The 20,068-nt window shown below is 46.6% G+C and overlaps 2 protein-coding genes across 8 annotated transcripts; one reads left to right on the forward strand and one right to left on the reverse strand.

Annotated features, from left to right (window-relative positions):
* Positions 1-2,925: 2,925 nt before the first annotated feature.
* On the forward strand, positions 2,926-10,149 carry LOC114022314 (MRN complex interacting protein). 2 transcript variants are annotated; one of them, XM_037906344.2, is made up of 7 exons: positions 2,926-3,188; positions 4,951-5,010; positions 5,111-5,208; positions 6,370-6,442; positions 6,858-6,997; positions 7,248-7,350; positions 9,190-10,149. In XM_037906344.2, exons 1-7 carry the CDS (start codon positions 3,129-3,131, stop codon positions 9,862-9,864), a joined length of 1,209 nt encoding a protein of 402 aa, XP_037762272.1. In that variant the 5' UTR covers positions 2,926-3,128; the 3' UTR covers positions 9,865-10,149. The 2 variants fall into 2 exon arrangements, with proteins under 2 accessions (XP_037762272.1, XP_037762273.1); XM_037906345.2 differs by lacking the exon at positions 4,951-5,010 and having other exon boundaries at positions 3,035-3,188.
* A 1,095-nt stretch (positions 10,150-11,244) lies between these two features.
* On the reverse strand, positions 11,245-19,784 carry SQSTM1 (sequestosome 1). 6 transcript variants are annotated; one of them, XM_037906342.2, is made up of 8 exons: positions 19,277-19,784; positions 16,683-16,778; positions 14,546-14,775; positions 14,213-14,369; positions 13,776-13,862; positions 12,877-13,121; positions 12,388-12,595; positions 11,245-11,549 (listed from the first exon to the last, which is right to left on the reverse strand). In XM_037906342.2, the coding sequence occupies exons 1-8, from the start codon at positions 19,455-19,457 to the stop codon at positions 11,392-11,394; spliced, it is 1,362 nt and encodes a 453-aa protein (XP_037762270.1). In that variant the 5' UTR covers positions 19,458-19,784; the 3' UTR covers positions 11,245-11,391. The 6 variants fall into 6 exon arrangements, with proteins under 6 accessions (XP_037762270.1, XP_027689458.2, XP_037762271.1 ...); XM_027833657.3 differs by having other exon boundaries at positions 13,776-13,859; positions 19,277-19,758; XM_037906343.2 differs by having other exon boundaries at positions 14,672-14,775; positions 19,277-19,705.
* Between the last annotated feature and the right edge of the window lie 284 nt (positions 19,785-20,068).

Genomic DNA, 20,068 nt, shown 5'->3' on the forward strand with positions numbered 1-20,068 from the left:
CAGATGTTTCCACATGGAAGCAAGCTGTTTGAGTTAAGAGTACACCAAAAATTTTGGCTAATAATCCAGAGGATACAATTTAGGGTGTGATTATATTATATATGGGGGAGGGATAGCTCAGTGGTTTGAGCATTGGCCTGCTAAATCCAGGGTTGTGAGTTCAATCCTTGAGGGGGCCATTTAGGGATCTGGGCCAAAAATTGGGGATAGGTCCTGCTTTGAGCAGGGGGTTGGACTAGATGACCTCCTGAGGTCCCGTCCAACCCTGATATTCTATGATAATCTATGGTTTCAGAGTAGCAGCCGTGTTAGCCTGTATTTGCAAAAAGAAAAGGAGTACTTGTGGCACCTTAGAGACTAACCAATTTATTCTCAAATATGCCACTAGTACTCCTTTTCTTTTTATGATAATCTATATTACAACTACAAGGAACCACCACCAAGTATGAGAGATGCACTGCATTGTGCCAGAAACTGTACAGACAAGTCACAAAAGACGGTCCCTGCCCCAGAAAGCTTACAAGTCTAGGTTTTGGACAGACTTCAGTAGGTGAACAAAACAAACAAATAGAATGGGAGTGGGTTGGGAGGACATGATAACGTGAACAGTTAGCAGAAACACAAAAGTTTCATAGATTCATAGATACTAAGGTCAGAAGGGCCATTATGATCAAAAGTTGCAGCTTGCACTTGCCTAACTAGGTCAGCAGTGATTTGTATGTTTTAGGGCAGAGGTAGGTATTAAGGGGAGATTTAAGAGGATAAAGTTCTCACGTTTTGATGGGAAGATTTTCAATACACAGTTAGTGGCATAGTAGAAGGTATGGAGGTACCTTAAAGATACATGGGCAATTGATGTTGGCATCAATACAAGAGCACAGGTGGGGTAATTGACAGCTCGGTACTTTAGATCTGATAGGGTGGGGCTAAATGGTAAAGGTAAGAATATCTAATACAGTAGAGATTGCAAGCCAAGAAAGACCGAAAGGAGTAACGTTGTCAAAGAGAAGAGCCAGCAGCATTTTGAATGGACTTGGGAAAATATAACTAGTATTAAGCACAGAGAGGAGGAGAGGACAATAGTCAAGGGATGAGGAAAGGGCCTGACTCAAGACCGACAGAAAAGGCGGAGAGGAGAGGTAAAGGCAGATCTTGTTGATTTCCTATTTGAAAAGGTCAGAGAGATCCTGTGTAGAAAGGTTTTTGGACACTTTCTGCTTTTTGGTTCTTAGGCAAATTTATGGCTGATTTTTACAAATAAAAAATTTTACACCCCCCCCCCGTTACATTAAAAGAAAAAAAAAATCTTCCAAAGCCACATGGAATAAGCTGCCAGCAACTCTGAGTAGCTTTATGTGCTCTCCAGCCCACTCCTGCTGGGTTTTCTCCTAAAATTGGAAATTCTAACAATAACTCTTTGTAAGTACTATAGAAAGATTCCTTGTTGCCTATATATATATTTAAAGATTTGATTGACCAAAGAAGCTATAGTTATCTTGCATGTACTCCTGTGTGATCTGAAATAGGGAATAGAAGAGCTTAAAATCCTGAATATTTTTTTTTCTCATGAAAATCTTTAAAATGTCAGCTGCTTCTATGAAATAAACACACTTTCTGGGTACATAGATTCCATTTAAAGACATAGGAGTGGGCATTTAAACTGCTATGGTGCTCATGAGTAATAGAGGCCATTAAGTAGTGAGGGCAGGAAATAGCATTGATACACTCACAAATGGTTGTCTTCAAAAAACTTGGGAGTGAGGAAGAGCTTATGGGGGGAAACTGATTTAAAAAACAGGTCTGGGGATTCTTGAAAAATTTACATAAACCAACCAACCTGCCTGGAGGAGAGACATGCTGGGTTCCAAGATGCTACAGCAGTACAAATACTAAAAAATCGCAAATAAACTTACTTTACCACTGACTTTTACCATTTTAAAAGTCAAGGAGCTGTGCTAATAGTAAAGAAAAGCCTTTTTCGTACCAGTGGGGAAGGAAGAAAATTGTATTGCTTAATCCTATAAAGTAACTGAACAGCTAGAGGTTATTGGACCCATCAACTCTAAACAGCATGGAATACTGCCTAATTACAAACTAAATGGATGAAGAGAGAATCCATGTAGCCAAGCACTGATACCTAATGTCTCACATTATATACCCAAAAGCAAATGAAAAATCTGCTTGCTTATGAACACTGATAGAAAATTTCTAGATGAACCTTGAAGGTGTAATGACAAGTATCAGTCTGAGTTGGGAGAAGCGTCTTGATTGATTATAGAATAGTAGAATTTAGGCCTAACCTAGAATAGGGCCCGTTGGTGCTAGGCCCTGTACAAAGTTGGATAAACAGTCCCTGCCCCAAAGAGCTTCCAGTGTAAACAGACTAAACAGACACAGAGAAAGGGATGCGACATGCAAGCAGCGTGGTGGCTGGCGAACATTAGGGTGGGGCTCGGTCTGGAGGATCTGCTGAGCGGAAAGGCAAGGAAGAGGGGCTGTAGAAGGAAGGGTAAGAGCTAGGAAGGAGACGGCATGCGGAGCCGCTGGGGTGAGGAAGAGGTGACAAGACACAGGGGCACTGAAGCAACCAGCTGCTAGTATTCACATACCAGCGCTCGGGAGGAGGTAGGAGCCTCATCAGGACGGTTTTACAAATTGCACAGACGGACTCAGTGAAAACCGCCCGTGCCTCCGGGCGGGTGTCAAGCTGCAGTTCCTCGGCCGGCCACTGGGTGGCAGGAAAGTAAAGCGGGGGGGGCCGGTTAACGGGGCGAGGCGGGAGACAGCAGGGAACAAACAAAACCACCGGGGGGGGAGGGCTCGGAACTCCCTTTCCTCCGCGCCGGCACCACAACCCCGAGCCGGGCCCCGGGCGGGGCTCTGCTGGGGGCCCCGGGGTGCCGCCGCCCTCGCCCTCCTCATCCCACTCCCCGCCCGCGGCTCCGCGCAAGAGCAGACCCCGCAGCTCCGGCAGGGGGCGGGGTTGGAGGACTGCGAGGAGTCGGTCCCACAGAGCGCCCAGCTGGCAGGGGGACGGTCCCTCAACCGGAAGTAGAGGCCGGTGTGTGTGGCCGGAAGCCGGGGCGGGGCGGCGGGTGTCGGCGGGCGCGCTGGGGCCGCTCCACGGGATGGGGCAACGGTTCCGGGTGCTGAGGTGCTTCTCCTGCGGCACCTTCCAGGTCCACCAGGTGGGGCAGCTTGGGGAGTTAACGGGCGGGTCTCTGGTCTTTGGGGGGGGTTCTGGGGGGGGGGCGGCGAGGTCTTGGGGGGCGGGGGGGCGAGGTGTTGGGCGGGGGGGCGGCGAGGTGTTGGGGGGGGCGAGGTGTTGGGCGGGGGGGGGCGGCGAGGTCTGGGGGGGGCGAGGTGTTGGGCGGGGGGGGCGGGCGAGGTCTGGGGGGGGCGAGGTGTTGGGCGGGGGGGGGCGGCGAGGTCTGGGGGGGGCGAGGTGTTGGGCGGGGGAGGCGGCGGAGGTCCTTACTCCTGGGGGAATTTCCGCACCAAAAATTTAAAATTCTGCGCCCAAATCTACATTTTTTGTAAATTGCACTGTCAGGATACAGAGATTGCATTACGGTATTGTATGAGATGAATTGAAAAATACTATTTATTTCATTTATCATTTTTACAGTGCAACTCTTTGTAATAAAATAATATAAAGTGATCAGTGTACACTTTGTATTCTGTGTTGTAATTGGAATAAATATATTTTAAAATGTAGAAAATCATCTGAAATATTTAATACATTTCAGTTGGTATTCTGTTGTTTAACAGCGCAATTAAAACTGCGATTAATCACGATTTTTTTAATCACGATTGATTTTTTTGAGTTAATCGCGTGAGTTATGTGCGATAATTAGGGCTGTCAAACACAGAATATGAGTAATAATTCTTTTAAACTACAATACAGTAGCTTATTTACTGCACCCCTCAGAAGCAGTGCAAAGGTTTGGGGAAGTCAGGGTAACGGAGGAGCTGAAGGAGAGGGAAGTAATTGCTGGGAAGGATCCTAGGAGTGAACCTGGAGAGTTGTTGGGTGTGGGTGGGAGAAATATAGAACAATTGGAGTTTTTGGGTTGTGGATTGTTAGGGAGTTGGGGAGCCTCACCCATGTAAACTCTGGCTGAGCCCTAGCCTCTCTGTCAGGTACAGCTGTCCCATCCCCATGTGTCCCTGCACCTTTACTCAGGCACCCCTTGTGTCCCTGAACTCTGCTCAGCCAACCCCATCCCCTTGTATCCCTGCATCTATTCAGCCCCCCACTCCAGTCTGTCCCCGCCCACTAGCGCATCTGAACCCCAGTCTGTGACCCTCCCAGCAGCCCTGTGTACCCCACTCTGTCTGTCCACTCCCTATCCCATGCCTTCTCACCTGGCCTCGCATGCAGGGTACTGTGAGGAACATAGCCTCTTCTCACTATTGCCTGCTGGCTGCAGTGGCCGGTGAGCCAGCTTCCCTCTGTTCTGATGCCGCAGCAGCCCCTGGTGGGCGAAAGGCATAACTGCAGTGCCTCTCCAACATAAGTATTTTCTGCAGAGGAAAGAAAAAATCTGCAGGGAATGTGAATTCTGCGTGTGTGCAGTGGCGCAGAATTCCTCCAGGAGTTGGTGCTTGGGGGAGAGGAAGTCGGGGGAGGGGGGGAATCTTGCATGGGTCTCTGGCCTGGGGGGTGGTGAGGTCTTGGGGGTGTCCTGCAGCGCCTCTGGCCAAGGGGTTCTATAGGGGTGCTCTGGCCTCAGGGGGCTGAGGCCTGGGGAGGTCTGTTGAGAGCATTGCAGAAGCTCAGAAATCTGTCCAGCTGAAGGGAGACAAGCAGCTGCAGCCAGTGTAGGCCTAGAGCAGTACAGGTGGGTGATGTCTCACTATGTGCTGGGCAGTTGGGGCCTGAAGGCAAATGGCACATCCCTGCTATTAGACTCAGTGCTGACTGCTCTCCTCAAATCATTGTCTTAGGTTAAAAAGAGCAAAAAATGGAGCTGTAAAGTGTGTGGTGAGAAGCAGTTGCTGCTAAAGGTGAGTGTGCGGAGACTGTTTCTTTATGTTGTGCTAGAGCCGGAGCGAGACCTTCTCTCCAGCATCTCAGCCCTCATCTGTGCCTTAATTTCCTTTTCAGGCTTATGGCCAAGGCTCTGGATCTGACTGTAGACGCCATGTCCAAAAATTAAACTTGCTGCGGGCTGGGACAGAGGTGGCAGCTGAGGGAACATCTTGGTAGAGTATTGAGTATTTCTTATCTGGTCCTTTATTTTAATATGCAAGTCTCAATGAATGCACTCAATATATCAGACCTCGAAATGGAAACTACATACGCTGATCTCTGGAGGGAGTGAATTTCTTACAGTTGCAAAGATGTGGAACACAATCGTGTCAAGGAGATCTTAGAGACAAATTATCCATGGAACATATTGTCCTAACCTTGTTTTTTCACTAGAAGTCCTGTCAAATAAGTTCAGTTGGTAAATTGCATAAACTGTGTTTACATAGTTCACATGCAGAAATGCAGTGGATGATCTTTGAAACTGGCCCCTTTTGTTTACTTCCTGACTGACTGTGGGGGTGGTGACCTATTGCACAGACTCTGTTTAGCAGTATTGGAATAGTGCAAGGGTGAGTCCCAGTACTCTCAGGTTGGGAGGCTAAATGAAAATCCCCACCTCCTTGTTTGCGGTGTTGGAATTCAAGTAGTTTCCATTAAGTATCAGTGGGCATTCCCCACTGCTAGTGCTGAGAGGTTTGTTTAATGTCAGCAGCTTGGGTGTAATGGTCACTGTGCTGGAAAATCTGGCTGTTTTCTGTTTCCATCACCACAGAATTCAGTTGTGGGAGACTGATCTCAAACTTCCTAGCTGTTAGTAGAACCTTCTTCTTGTTTGTAGTAGTCAGGCAAAACTAGCTGGGTAACCCAGTGAAGTATGTGTAGTGCTTCAATATTAGGCTTTTCTATATTTTTCTCTGTGTGGGGAGGAAACTATTGCTGTTCTCAATGGGCTTTAAGAAGAATTTGACTTTTCCCTAACTGATTAGTGTAGAATCTGTGGAATTAAGCAGGCTGCCCTGAAAGGCACACTCCTATATCACTCATGCTGATTAAAAATGAACGGGTTGTGTGAGCATTGACAGTTGTAAATGAGCCTTACTGCTCTGGGTAGGAGAAAGGAGACCTTCCGCCAACCACCCAGTCCACTTGCAAATATCTGGGAAATAGGCCTTACCATATCTACTGGCAAATCCTATAGTTCACATCTGCTGTTCTGTGGACTTGTTTTCCTACAGATGTTTCATCCTGCTCTCTGTCCTTGGTGCTAATGGTTAGGTGCATATAGATGTAAGACAAATACCGTAGGAACCCTAGGCTAAATCTTTTATTTTTAGGTGTATAGAAGAACCACTGAATGACAACAAAGAGAACACAGCAGTTCCACAGGAAGAAAACATGGGCTGGCAGGTAAAACACTATGAGACAAATGGTATCTACAAAGCTAAATCAAACACCATCCAATTGTAAAGTAGCAAAGAGGGTCCCATGTAGTGCAGCAGCCAATGTTCCCTCTAAATTTTTCTGAAGACTGTGTGCTAGCTATAAAACAAACGGAGAAACTAGCCAGTGAGTGGAGAGGCTCCAGGATAGTGTGTGAATGGGATAGGATGTGTGGAAGCTCTGCTCCATGATGATGATGATTGATGATGTTTTGGAACATAACCACTAATACAGCTCAGTTTGGGATCTCTTCCCATGAAATGCTGAGATCACTAAATTCTTATTGAAGCCAATGAAAGTTAGGACTTTAGTATCTCTGTGGTGACTCCACCTGTGGGGGCTCCTTGGAGGAGTCATTCTGAGTCATTCTACAATGTTGTAGGAAGAAGAGGTGGAATTCAGTCCCGTGGTCAGCCGCTGGAATAAGTATCTGGACAAGGACAGTGAAGATCAGGAGGAGGAGGTGTATACAGACAGAGAGCAGCTGAACTCCCATAAAAGGAACATTGTGGAAGAACAAAGGTGCAAAAATAACTTCTTCCATAATCCTTATTTTAGCTTGATGGTGGGGATTTGTTGGGCAGTATTTTGGGCATGTTCACTGAATTTAGCTGAGGCTGCAGTGACCAATCCAAACTAACCTGAGGAGTGTTGGGTACTTGGGGATGAAAACCTCACCTCTTGGCAGATCTGCACTTTTTTGATGTTTGAAATTTCCCATCTGAGCTAATCTAACATCTCTGTGAATTCCCATCTCCTGCTCCCCTACCAGGAAACGCAAGAGCAGCTTCTGCCAAAACGATGCTCAGGAGTGCTTTGAGGAAAAGGGAATTTATGGGCTCGCTGATCAAGCCAAGAAAGTCAAAACCTTTGAGGTATTTTGTTGCAGCAAATGCTTCCTGCCTCTAAATTATTTTCTTTGGCCTTGTATGTGTGCTTCATTCAAAGGTTGTTATAAAATCATTTCCCCTCCTTTCTCCCATCCTTCCATGTAACCATCTCTTTGCGGGGGAGGCAGGAGGACTAAATCTGCATAACAATAGTTTATCTTTGAAGGTTATAGTTAGGCAAATATAATGCTGTTTCTGTGTAAACTAACCCCCTCTGCCTGACTCTCCCATCAGCAGAGTGATTGCATGCTCCTCACCAGTAAATTGGCTATAGATTAGGGTTGCTGTCAAAATCTCCTGTTAGCCCAGCTACTCTGTTGACCTTATATATTATGGTAATGGGGGGATGGTGTCATGTAAGTATCCTAGCACCTCACAACCTTATGTATTTATCCCTTGTACGGGATGGGGATGTGCTAACCATCCCCATTCTACAGATGGGGAACTGAGACACTGAGAGACTAAGTGACTTGCCCAAGGTTACACAAAGTCTGTGGTGGAGCATGGAATTGAACCTGGGTCTCCAACTTCCCAGGCTAGCACTGGACTTGGCTGGCCTTCCTCACTGCTCCTTGTATCATGCTTTCCTTGCTCTTGCCACAATTGGGCAGTGACTGCTTGTCGTATCAAGCAATTAACAGTGTAGTGGGTGGCTCTGGCCCTGTTGTGAAGGAGTCAGTCAGAGGGTGGTGGTAACAAGTATCGAGTTTGCCGAATATTCGGTCAGTGAAGAGATTTCACAAATAATTATTTACTCTGCCCCTTTCTTAGTTCAGCTTCATTGGTCCTCTGGTTGAGAGGAGTGAAATACAGCTTCAGTAAATAAAGAGCCAAGCTCCAGTCCATAATTCTTAAAACAAGCAGGCCTCCTTTTTCAAACCAGGGGTTGGATGAAACTGCACCCTGGGCAGCTGACTAAAGAAGAGGTGCTGAGCTACACCCAAACACCAGAGATCCTGGTTTCCTGAGCTTTCCCAGTCTGAGCCGTGTTTGTAAACAATTTTATACCAGCATAACTATATTTTAGTTAGCGATATAAATTTTTTTTAACCAAAATAATGAAATCAGTACAACTGCTAGTGTGGACCCCAGTTTAACAGGTGCTTAGTGGTGTAGCTTATTCCCTCATTGAGGGGAGGAGAAAGAGGCTGGATGGTCTATAGCCTTGGACATGGGAGACCCAGGTTCAGTGTCCTGCTCTGCCAGAGACTTCCTGTGGGACCTTGGGGTAAGTTACTCAGTGTTAGTGTTCTCCATCTGTACAATGGGGATAATAGCACTGCCCTGCCCCCTGGGGGTATTGTGAGGGTACATACATTAAAGATTGTGAGGCACTCAGATACTACAGCGATGGGGGCAAAATGAGTACCTAGAAAGAGAATGTATAGACAGCCCGATAGAGGTCAGGAGATCAAACCAGCAGGGTTCACCTTTCATCTGCTTATTTAGGATTATATGCTGATGACTAATTAAGTGATGTGTTCTTTTATGATCTTTGTGTAAGTGAAATGAAATATTTGGATATACTCAACCTCTAGTGAAATACAATTTCAAAACAGCTCATATTCTTTGTGCAGTAGAGCTGAGCTGGGCAGAGTGGGTTCTGCTTCATGACTGTTCTTTTCTACCATGTGTTAGAATAGCTGGCTCTGTACCAATCTCACCTCTCCCTGGAAAGTGAGGGGATGAGGAATAGCAGTGAGGCTGTTTGGAAGAACAGGATTATTTCTTGCATGTCTGTCTCCTCAGTTCTGTGTTCACCAGGCTCACTGTAGTTAGGCTATAGCACCAGCAAGCACAGCCATTTTGTCTTTCTTGTTACAGAGCAGGAAAGATTCAACAACTGTAGCTGAACAGGACTGTGGAGATTATATATGTAACAGCATTGTGGTTCCTGCTATCAATGAGTTTTGGGTACCTGAGAATACACAAGCTCCAGAGTCAGCTGATGTCACCGTGTCCAAGTGGGAAAAATTTCTCCTGTCTCCCAGCAGCTGTAATAATGGTAACTTAACCCTTGCAGCACAGAAGAACAGTTGGAAATTAGAGACACAGAGGGCCTCTGTAGGAAACTTTCTAATGGCTGATGGATATCCACAGCAGGAGGAAGATTCTGTATCTCCAGGCACAGGTGCCCAAACTGAAAAGAGCTTCACCAACAATAAGTATATAGCACAGAAATATACCTCAAAGCTTCATAGCACCACACTGGCTGCCAGTGTGCAGACTGCCTTTGACATCAGCCATGCAGCTATTGGGGATGTGCTTTCTGGAAAATATAAGGACCACCTGATTAGGGCAGGATCTGATGTTGCAGAGAATAATGAAGGCAGGTTGTACTTGGCCTGCACTGTGATGCCAGCAAACTGTTTATCCAAGGACACTGTGACCTTTGCTTCTACAGATCCTTTTGCTAACTCTAGTGGTGTGCCTCAGAGTCTTACTGCTCCAAATAGCAGCCTCTTTTGCACAGATGATGATTTTGATGATGATCTTTGAAAAGTTCCAGGCTCTACACTTTGACTCTCTCTGCCCACCCAAGACTGGCTAGGCTTTTACTTTTCTAACCAGCCCTCCTACTTCTGCTGCTGAAGTGACTCACTTCAAGTGAGGCATAGTGTAGCCTAGTAAATATCATTCGTGTTTCTCAGTTTGTTAGAACATTGCACATTTTCATGCTCCATATTTTGCCAGATAGATGGGGTGTGGTGAACTGTTTCCTTTTTAAGCTAGAGTTGGAGCATTTATGCTTATCACCTCTATAAAAAGCTGTTTTTAAAAGCCTGGGTTTTTTCCCCCCAAGGTGTGTGATGATCCTTAAAGCCTGTTGGTCTCCCTAGTTTAACAACCCTAGCTGCCTACTGAAATGCTATTGGGAAGGACAGAGTCTTAATCCCTCACTTTCTTCCAAAGTTAGAATTAACAGAATGAATATCATGAGGGAAATATCCATGATCTTTCTGTTTAGAGAAGAAAAACTGACCTATGAGACTTTCTGTTCAGGGCAATTATTGTGGGGTTTCACTGTTCACAAGTAACAGATTTTGTCTGTAATACACTAGTTCCTCTGGTAGTGTCTTGTACTCTCCTAGCAGCTGTGTCTGAGGAGGATGCTGAAAGGTGGGCTCTTGATCAGCCATAAGCACTAGCTGTGCTTTTCCCCACAGTTCTGGAGGCAAAGCCCTGCTGCAGCATAAAGGTCATGGGCTGTACTGCACTGCTAGGCCCTGCTCAGGAGTACTGGGGGCTTTACCCTCTAGTATTGGAGAAGAGCTAGTGTTTTGAAAGGTTAATTCCAGAGACAAATGAAGTAAGTGCATCTGTGTCATTACTCTTCTTCCATTACAAATTAACAAACAGAACACTAGTGTGCAGAAAGAGCCTGAGCTGCTACGACTCTACAGCGAAGTAGGAGCCCTCACTCCTGCATTGACCGTTGTAGTGCAGACATGATTTGAGCCAGTCATTCCTCCTAGGGGGAGTGAGGAATTTACTAAGTGATCTGGGAAGTGTAGCTGTTCTCTCCAAGGGCTTGGAATTTGCTTCTGGACTAGTAGATGCTATTGGGTTGCTGGCAAAATAAGGCAAGAACCCTCCTCTGATACTTGTGTGAGCAGATACCATGAGGGTTGCACTGCTGTAGGTAGAGAATAGTTGCTGCAGAATGAGAAGCAGTTCTTGTCTCAGCAACATTCACAGCTTCTAGAAGTGAGACCACTGATTACTTCTTTACTTTGCCCAAGACCCTGAGTTCTCCCAGGTTGGGTGTTCTTCCTAAACTAAATTCCAGCCCAGATGTATTAGTGCTTTGCAGCTTGTCCCTGGAATGGCTAGGTTACCCTGCAGATTTTACAGTCCAATATTTCACAAACAAATGAATAAGAGACAAGAAATTATATTTATTTTTCCCAAAAAGGAATCAGAAAAAGAGACAATGACCCCTCTGATAGGGAGACAAAGAATCAGCGTAGAACTGCTGTTCAGTTATCAGATCACAGGAAAGTGCTCTAGCTTACGCAAATGCCATTAGGAACGAGGTGGTTGCTTGGAATACTGGATGGTATCCAGTGCTGCCCCAATGTCACATTTCTTTGCCTGGAGGAGACGGGTCAGCCATCCACCATCATCAGAGAAACCCATGGAGAGCATCTGGGACAGAGATTCAATCAGGCGGGGGTCTGCTTCTGTTAAATCAAAAGTTACGAGTACAGGGTGGAATTACACCTACAGTTTAATAAACCGAGTAAAGGAGCTGAGGAACTTGTGCTGTACCTACATAACAGCAATCAACTATCACCGTCACCATGTTGTATAGCGAGTTACTTATCAAGGATATATCCTTTGACCTGGCTTCCTAAAGAACTTAATGCTATACAGTTCAACAGCACATGCCTTATTGTAAATGCATGATCAAACTTGACTCCAGCTATTCTTCATGTAAGGATGCTGGAGATCAGGCAGTGGCTATTATGGCCCAGTATTCCATTACTGGCTCTCCCTAGAAAATGCCATCTTACTCTTAAGGGGATGCTCATAACATCTCTGCCCCTTGTAGGAAGCAAGGACAGCATTTCCTAATTGGTTGGCTGAATGAACCATAGTTTACTTAGCTAACTGCTTATAGTGGAATATCCTTACTAAGCACCTCTGAATTTTCCCCCTCTAACACCTAGTATTTACTACTGCCCCATAATCTTGGGTTTTCCAATTTTATTTAGTGCAGCTGGCAGTATTTTTCCATACACAAACTGAAGTGAGGCGAAAGTGACAAACTATGAGTCATCCAGGGCAATACAAAAACTCACCCTGAAGTTAACTTATTTCTACCACCACTCCAATGAAATGCTGCAAGAGGTGGCTACAAAGTAGCCTTAGCCATAGTTCAGCCACAGACAAGGTTTTCCGCTCTTTGTTCTTACAACCCATATGATGGAGAGCATCAAGGTCCTTATACTAGCAACCCAAGGAACAATAGGCTTTATTGGAAAGGGACAGGTGGTTGACCAAAATATAGCTACACACCTGGTGGGAGATGTGGGTAGAGTGCAGCTTCTCGTAGTCCTGTCGGTCCTGGTCTGGGGGGAACCTGAAATGGGTCTAAAGAGCTGGGACCCTGTCTCTCTGGAATTTGGAGAGACTGCAGTTCACCTGTGGAGGGATCCACTTCTTTTGAAGATAAGTGGGTCCAGTCCTCATCACCCCCTGCAGAACTACTGGATTCACCCTGTTCCTGTAAGTGTAAAGACAAAGGAGCCAATGTCTTGCACAGTTCTCCAGAGTAGGATGCAAGCTCTGCTGTTATCTACCAACTACATGAAAAAGGCTTATTCCTTTCTTTTAGTGAGAGGAGTTTATGGGATTGAATGCTAAGAGCCCAACAGAAGTATCTACACTGTGATTTGTGCTATTGAAATCCATTCCAATGATGTTACTTAGTTTATAGTAGGAAGAACCAGAACAGGGCAAAAAGGAACTTGTCATGTCTGTCATCTAGTAAAGGAATTCATGTACCTGCGACAGGAAATTGCTGTCTTCCATATGTGTGGAGGGAGGCTCTATCACCATCTCCTGCATCTGCTCTGTAATAGAATCTTCTTTCTCAGTGACAGATTCTTTACTCCCTTCTGGTTTGGGCTGGCCATTTTGGCTAGTGGCACTACCTCCAGGCTCCGAATCACTCTTCTGTGAACTTGGACACGGGGGAGTCACTTTGCTTTTTTGTCCCCCATGTTCCACATCGATATCTACTTCAATGCCTAGAAAACAGTTGAGGGGGAGAAGAGTCAGTACACTTGTCTCCAGAATACAGTCCTGGAAGTTCCTTCAGTGATCTCACATTAATCTGTTATTTTAAACGGGGCGGGGGAAGGAAGAAGTGGGGGGCGGGGGACTGTTCTATTTTCATCTACAGCATCTCATCCCCTCCAGGGTACCTGAAGGTAGAAGTCTAGCACTTAGAATTCCAAATGGAGCACCAGCTTGGTGCACATTTTCATGTATACTGTTGTACATGTGCTTCACCTCCTCATGTCAGAGAGAGGTGCTCATTACATTCACTTAGAGGACGAAGGAGGGAACTATAATTTACACTCTCACAGGAGCCAGATGAGTCCCTTGAGTCACCACTGATTCTTCCCAGTTAAATACTGACATTACACAGTAAAGTAGCATATGCCTCATCTTTTGCCTCAGTCTGAAGAATGACACTCCTAATGTCTCTCGTATGTTTGTTGGAGAATAGACCTTCACTCACTCCCACTTCACTGAGATGTGGAGAAACATGGAGGTTGCCAAGCTGAGTGGCCAGAAATGGCTCAGGTCTCCTGTGAGGCAGAAGTAGGCCACTGTTCCTGTGGATACAAGCTATGGTAAAATGCTGGATTTGGGATAGCAGATTAAAAGTCACTTACCAAGAGGACTCAGCATGGCTGCAACACTCTCCCCAACATTCTTTAAAAAGGTGACATTGTGGTCCTGGGACTGGCTGTTAAAGGCTTCTTTAAAAAAATTTTTAAAAAAATTAGGTACTGCAGGTTAACAGAAATTAGGAGTACCATGCACAATCTATTTCTTCCTCAAGTTTAAAGAGGGGTTTTGGTAATTCTACCAGACCATCCTATCACACACACACCCCCTTCCCTTTAATCATCATCAAGTTCCAGCAAACCTGGTTTAAAAATACTTAAAAGTATAAACTTAATCCAAAGACTCCACACTACTCTGCAAAAGTGATCAGTTATTTCACCTTGAATACTTCATTGACCAAAAAGAAAAGGAGTACTTGTGGCACCTTAGAGACTAACCAATTTATTTGAGCATAAGCTTTCGCGAGTCATTCCATCCTTACCTTGCTCAGGGTCTGGATTTTGGGGTGCAGCACTGGCTTGTGCCTGCCCAGAGTCCTGACATGGAGTGGCAGGACCAGGGTGCCCCCAGCCATGCATCCATGCAAAGGGTGGAACCCCATGTCTCATCTTACGAAGCCAGCGACCTCTGGGAAACCACTGGGGAGGGGGAGAACGGGAAAGTTACATGAATCCACATATTTAGACAGAGTATTCTAAGTATAAGCCACAAGATACAGCTACCCAATATCTACAGTTTATCCTACATTTAGCTGTCCTCTACAGGCTCCCCTCTAGACCAGTCCTTCCCCATGCTAGAAGTTAGTTTTGCTCACCTCAAATGGATTGAGCAGTGGGCTTTGAAACATGATCATGTTGTGCTCCTTGTGGATGCCTTTCCCCTCACAGGTGCTGCATAGGTCATAGTCTGGACAAATAGTGCATTTGAATCGAGCACCTACCACTGGTCCCTCACAGCCATCACAGATCACATTGGGGTGCACTACATTGGGGGGACGCTCCTGGTTGCACTGTGAACGATGCTCACGTCTGCACTCCTTTTTCTCTAAAAAGAAAATGCCTTTATAGTACAAAGGAAATAGGTAGATTGCCATTTTAAGTCTTTAAAGGAGTATGATCCATTGAAAGTTTCTGTACATATATTTAGTAGTACATAATATGCACACATTAGCTCTTGTCATTGAAGCCCTACTAATCAGAGGTGCCCATCATGCCTACTTATGCACTATTCACAGGATTCATATTGAATAGGATTATGAGTGGAAGATGATGGAAGGAGCTGTCTGCAGTATGATAGTTTGAGAATCCCTGCACTAGTTTATATAGATGCTACTTGCAATATTGTGTAGAGGTTACAGAAACCACAGGATTTTAGTGGATTACTTCTTCTGAAATAGATGAGCATTTGTTTGAGTCACATTCCCAATTATTTTAATTCAAAGGTATAAGATATCAATCCTCAAGCCATTGTTTTTAGAACAATGGAAAGTTCTCAGTTTACTTTAAGCTTTCCATTAGTTTATCTGCACTCAGGCAAGAGTGCCATTTTTAAATTTTAAGTTATGTGATTCCCTCCTGAGACTTGTAAATCTCCTTTTTTAAGAGTTCCATCTTAGACTACTGCATTAGACGTTTTGCTCAGACAAGAATTGATGCTCTTGTCTTCAACTCTTGCTGCTTACCACAACATCTAGTCCGTAAGAACAATTTTTTTTTTTAATTCTTCCCTTCCGTCATTAGTCAGGATACTACCTCTACTACACCGTTTGTTGTACGATTTAGACTAAAGACATACACAGGAAAAAGCCATCATAAATCTGGATCAGAGCATGATATTGAGACCAGTCTATTCAATAGCTCCTGACTAGTTCTCATGTGAAGGGGTATTTAAAAAAAAAAAAAAAAAAAAAAAAAAAAAAAAAAAACACCCACCACACCCACAAGAGGTCTGCTTTGCTGAATATATTGCAATTGCTAGTGTCCCTCTTAAAATCAGAGCCAAAAGTCAGCAATGCCCCTCAAGTGTTAGCTTTTCCAGGTTGGATTTTTACATTGTTGCTCCAGTGCAAGAATCATTAGAGGACTGGTCCTCAGAACTAAGTTATGCATTAAGGAAGTAGTTTCATACCCCAAACCTACACTTAATGAAATGTAATCACAATCAGTTTCTCAAGGCTGAGAATGGATAACTTTTTGCCCCACTTCAGCAGCCTTATAACTTCCACAGTCTATTCCATTCCTTAACTTGTATCATGCCAGTACCAAGATCCATCAAGTTTGTGCCCCATTGTTCCAGGCATCATGCAAACATCGTAAGACACAATACAAACTTTTCAGAGAAGTTTAGAGAAAACAAGCAGGTTTAATAGACAGGAAGGGAGGGACAAGGGGCAGTGATATGCAAACTGTGCATGTCTCAGTCTTTGAAGCTATGCGAGCAGAGCGTAAAGGTATATGTGAGCACTGACTCCAACCATCAGAGTGCTACTATGAGGTATGTTAAAATGCTAGTAAAATCAGAGAGGAGTACTGAATGAGTCATGATTAAGAATGAAATTGCACAACTCTTCTCATGGGTGGATAGTGCTAGTGAAGGTCCAGCCAAGTAACTATCCAATAATGTGAATTTTGTATTAGAGTAGAATCTGACAGTGAATTTTCTAGTTTATTCCCTGCTCAGCAAAATTGAATAGGGTTCCTCCAAGCCCATAAACACCTTTTTTATGCTTTGTTCACCCTGCCCTCAAGGGACCCATATCACAGTACCATCCTGGTAGCAGAGGAAAGCAAGTGCGGTTCCTTGCCTATTGCTCCTGAAGCAGCCAGTGTGTTCACCCTTCCTGAGGTACTCTGAGTATTACCTCTGCCATACTCAGTAACTCATTACAGAAGCACAATGCCAACCATGCGGCTCTTTGTGGTGGTATAGAGGATTTCAAGAGCTAAGGTTACCTTTGATGTAAATACGAAAAATGCCATCCTTCACATATGGCAGTGCCATCTTGAGTTCTTCGTCACTGGAGAAGGCAATCATGTCCCCATCTTCATCTGGAGAAGACAGAGATTGATAAACTGGATAGAAGTGATAATCGGGAAGAGATGCAAGTAAGTCCTTATTTTCATACAGTGACTTAGGCTCAGTAGTCTTAAGTATTTTGCTAAGAATGGAGACTAACAATCAAGCAACACCTCACTGCTTTGAATGTTAGAACCTGTCTGTTAAGTAAAGAGAGAGGGAATAAAAATGTTGATTATCTACCCTCGCCTCAAAATGGCACTTGGTTCTTACTCGCAGAACCCAGATTAAGCAAAAGGGGACAGTAAAACCAATTACAGTAAAAGCTTTGCTATCTGGCATGTTGGGGGGGTGGAAGGTGCTGGTAAATCAAAAATTCCAGTTAACTAAGAGGGAGGGAGTTTGGGTGCAGGAGGAGGCTCAGAGATTGGGGTGCAGGAGGGGTTTTGGGGTGCCAGATCAAGGCCACGTTCACTTTGCGGAGGCACCCCACAAGAAGGAACCTGTCTCGGCAGCTCCTAGGCAGAGCTGCGGCCAGAGGCTCTGCGCACTGCCTCAGCCCACACGTGCAGCCCCCAGCAGCTCTCATTGGCTGCGGTTCCCAGGAGCCAGCACTCAGGGCAGGGGCAGCACGCAGAGCTGTTTAGCCACACCTCCGCCTAGGAGCAGCAGGGACATGTCGCCACTTGTGAAGAGCTGCCCAAGGTGAGTGCTGCCCGGATCCACCACCCCAAAGCCCCAACCCCTTGCCCCACGCCCCCTTCCACACCCAAACTCCCTCCTGGAGCCTGCGCCCCCCTCCCACACTCCAAACCTCTTGTGGCCGTTCCTCCGCCTAGGAGCAGCAGGGACATATCGCTGCTTCTGTGCAGCCACGCAGAGCCAGGTAAGGAGCCAACCGGACTATAAACCAGACTTTCAATGAAGATCAGAAATGCTGGTTTATAGAGCTTTCCAGTTGATCAAGTGCCAAACAACACAGCTTTTACTGTACTTAGAACCAAAGTTTGACCTACTTGAGTGTTCTACGCAGTGTTGTAGCCAAGTCGGTCCCAGAATATCAGGGCCAACTTCTGTCGGTGAGAGACACAACCATTCAAAAGCTCTTCTCTGTCACCAACAGAAGTTGGTCCAATAAAAGGTATTACCTCACCCACCTTGCCTCTCTACTTGAGAGTAGTTTGGTAGGGAAGTATCTTCTGTTTACACACCCACCACATTGGTATAGTTTTAAAGACACAAGCACTGCAGCAATAGTTATAGAGTGGAGGGTATGTTTAAATAAGTCTCACTGCGTCTGCAGTACTATGTTGCCACAGCAGCAACTCCCATGAAGAAGGTAGGTTGCTGAGCTGTAGGTGTTCTTGTTAAGAACTGGCAGAGGAGGGAACTGAGAAAAATCTTATAAGGAAGCCATTTCACAGTAAACGAGTTAACTACCATCTGAAGAAAACAGGCCTCTCAGTGTAAGATATTTAAGAACTAAGTAGTTGGCACTGAAATATATGTTGCTCTTTAATCAGCATAAAGTCACTGTATGAATAATACTTTCAAGGAAGTTTGATATATCTCATGGAGAGAAGTGGGCAAGTCTCCTCAATGCTTTGCCAGCTTGGTAAGAGCTGGTCTAGACACGAAAGACATTGATAAGGAAGGGGGAGATGGATACTGTGTGAATTGAACTTCAGTTCAGGTTAGTGAAGAGTTGGCAGAACAGCAGCAAGAGCTTTTCTTTCTGTAATTTGAGCTAAGACAAGTCCCACTTTATGTACTTTCCTTCTAAGGGCTTGTCTTCACCCACAGTGCTACAGCAGTGCAGCTATGCCCTTACAGCGCCTTAGTGAAGACGCTCCCATCAGCATAGTTAATCCACCTCCCTGAGAAATGGTAGCTATGTCAGCAGTGGAAAGAAGTCTGTCCACACATGGGGGGAAGGGTGGGGTGTTAGGTCAGTATAACCAAGTGTCCCAGGGGTGGAAAATCCACACCCCTGAGCAGTGCAGTTATAGGACATAAGTCTGTAGTGTAGACCAAGCCTTAAGCATTTACAGAGGTACAAAAAAGCCTATGAACGTGTGTAAGGAAGTTAAGCTCTCGAGGCAAAACTGTGGCACAAAGCATTGTTCCAAGAGCTATTTGGTGTTCCTGGCTTTCCTTCAGCGGAGCAGCCAGGTCCCCTCGGGGCACGTCCTATCCGAGAGAAAGGAGATCAAGCTCTTAGTGATCTACAGTGGGGTCCTCCCTTCCTCTCTTGAGACCTCTGAGGTAGCTTAGCACTTGAAAAACGCTTATTGATCAAGGAGCCGGGGAAGTTTCACTGCGAGGGCTTCACTGCGCCTGGGATCTCTGCTGGAGACAACAGAGCCTGACAAACCAAGCCCCAGACCTAAAACCAGCTGGGCCGCCGGCGGCGGCGGCGTTTCCGTGTAGACACGCCAGGCCCCCAAAGGTGCTGTTCAATCGCACGCACCCGCTAAGGTCGAACCAGACCCTCGTGTGTACCGCCCGGGACCCCTCCGCGGCCGCTCACCCTTGTAATGCATCTGGAAGGTGCCGGGGGCCGCGCCGGCCCGCAGCAGCCCCGGGAAGATCTCGCAGACCTTGTCGCGCACCTCCGGGTAGCGGGCGGGCGGCGCGAGGGCGAAGCGGCGGATCTCGCGGACCGCCTCCTCCTTGCCCAGCAGGAAGGCCTTCACCGTCAGCGCGGCCATGGCGGGGCGGTGGCGCAGCAGGAATTCGAGGCGGCGGGCGGCTGAGGCTGCGGCGAGAGCGCGGCTCGGACCCGTGAGCTCCCTCCGCCCGCCCGCCTTATACCCCCGCTGGCGGGAGGCCGGGCCTGAGCCGGGAAAGTCCCCACCCCGCGGCGCCCCACTAGGGGGAAGGCAGGGCGGGACTCGGTGCGACTCGGGCACCTTCTCAGCGCCCGGGCGCGGGGGGGGGCTCGGCTCGAGCCTGAGGAGCTCGCGCTTGTAGGGCGGGGGGGGGAGGATGTGACTCTGAGGAGGCCGGGGGGGTCTAGATTCGGGGGCGGGGTCTGAAGCCTGAGGAAACGGGGGGGCTAGGGCGTGGGAGGGGTCTGAAGCCTGAGGAGACGGGGGGGCTAGGGCGTGGGAGGGGTCTGAAGCCTGAGGAGACGGCGGGGCGGGGGGGGGTTGGAAAGGCGGCTAGAGCCTGGCGTGGGGGCGGGGGCGAGGAGAGGGAGGTACTGGGAGGCAGTAGTGATACCTGATCCCGCGTGGGTGGCGACAGCCCACAGGGAACGGCCTTGTCAAAGCCATAGGTAAGCGTGACTCAGCACTTTCCCCTCTGCTCCAGCCAGAGG

The sequence above is a fragment of the Chelonia mydas genome, chromosome 8 (assembly GCF_015237465.2).
Source record: "Chelonia mydas isolate rCheMyd1 chromosome 8, rCheMyd1.pri.v2, whole genome shotgun sequence".
Lineage (NCBI taxonomy): Eukaryota > Metazoa > Chordata > Testudines > Cheloniidae > Chelonia > Chelonia mydas.

Coding starts and splice junctions, on each gene's coding strand:
- LOC114022314 (XM_037906344.2), top strand. CDS start 3,129: ATGGGGCAACGGTTCCGGGTGCTGAGGTGCTTCTCCTGCGGCACCTTC. Junction 5,011..5,110: donor AGAAGCAGTTGCTGCTAAAG/GTGAGTGTGCGG, acceptor TTTCCTTTTCAG/GCTTATGGCCAAGGCTCTGG. Junction 6,998..7,247: donor AACATTGTGGAAGAACAAAG/GTGCAAAAATAA, acceptor CTCCCCTACCAG/GAAACGCAAGAGCAGCTTCT.
- SQSTM1 (XM_043552589.1), bottom strand. CDS start 19,457: ATGGCCGCGCTGACGGTGAAGGCCTTCCTGCTGGGCAAGGAGGAGGCG. Junction 12,596..12,876: donor ACAGCAATTTCCTGTCGCAG/GTACATGAATTC, acceptor TTACACTTACAG/GAACAGGGTGAATCCAGTAG. Junction 11,550..12,387: donor CTACCCACATCTCCCACCAG/GTGTGTAGCTAT, acceptor TTGATTTAACAG/AAGCAGACCCCCGCCTGATT.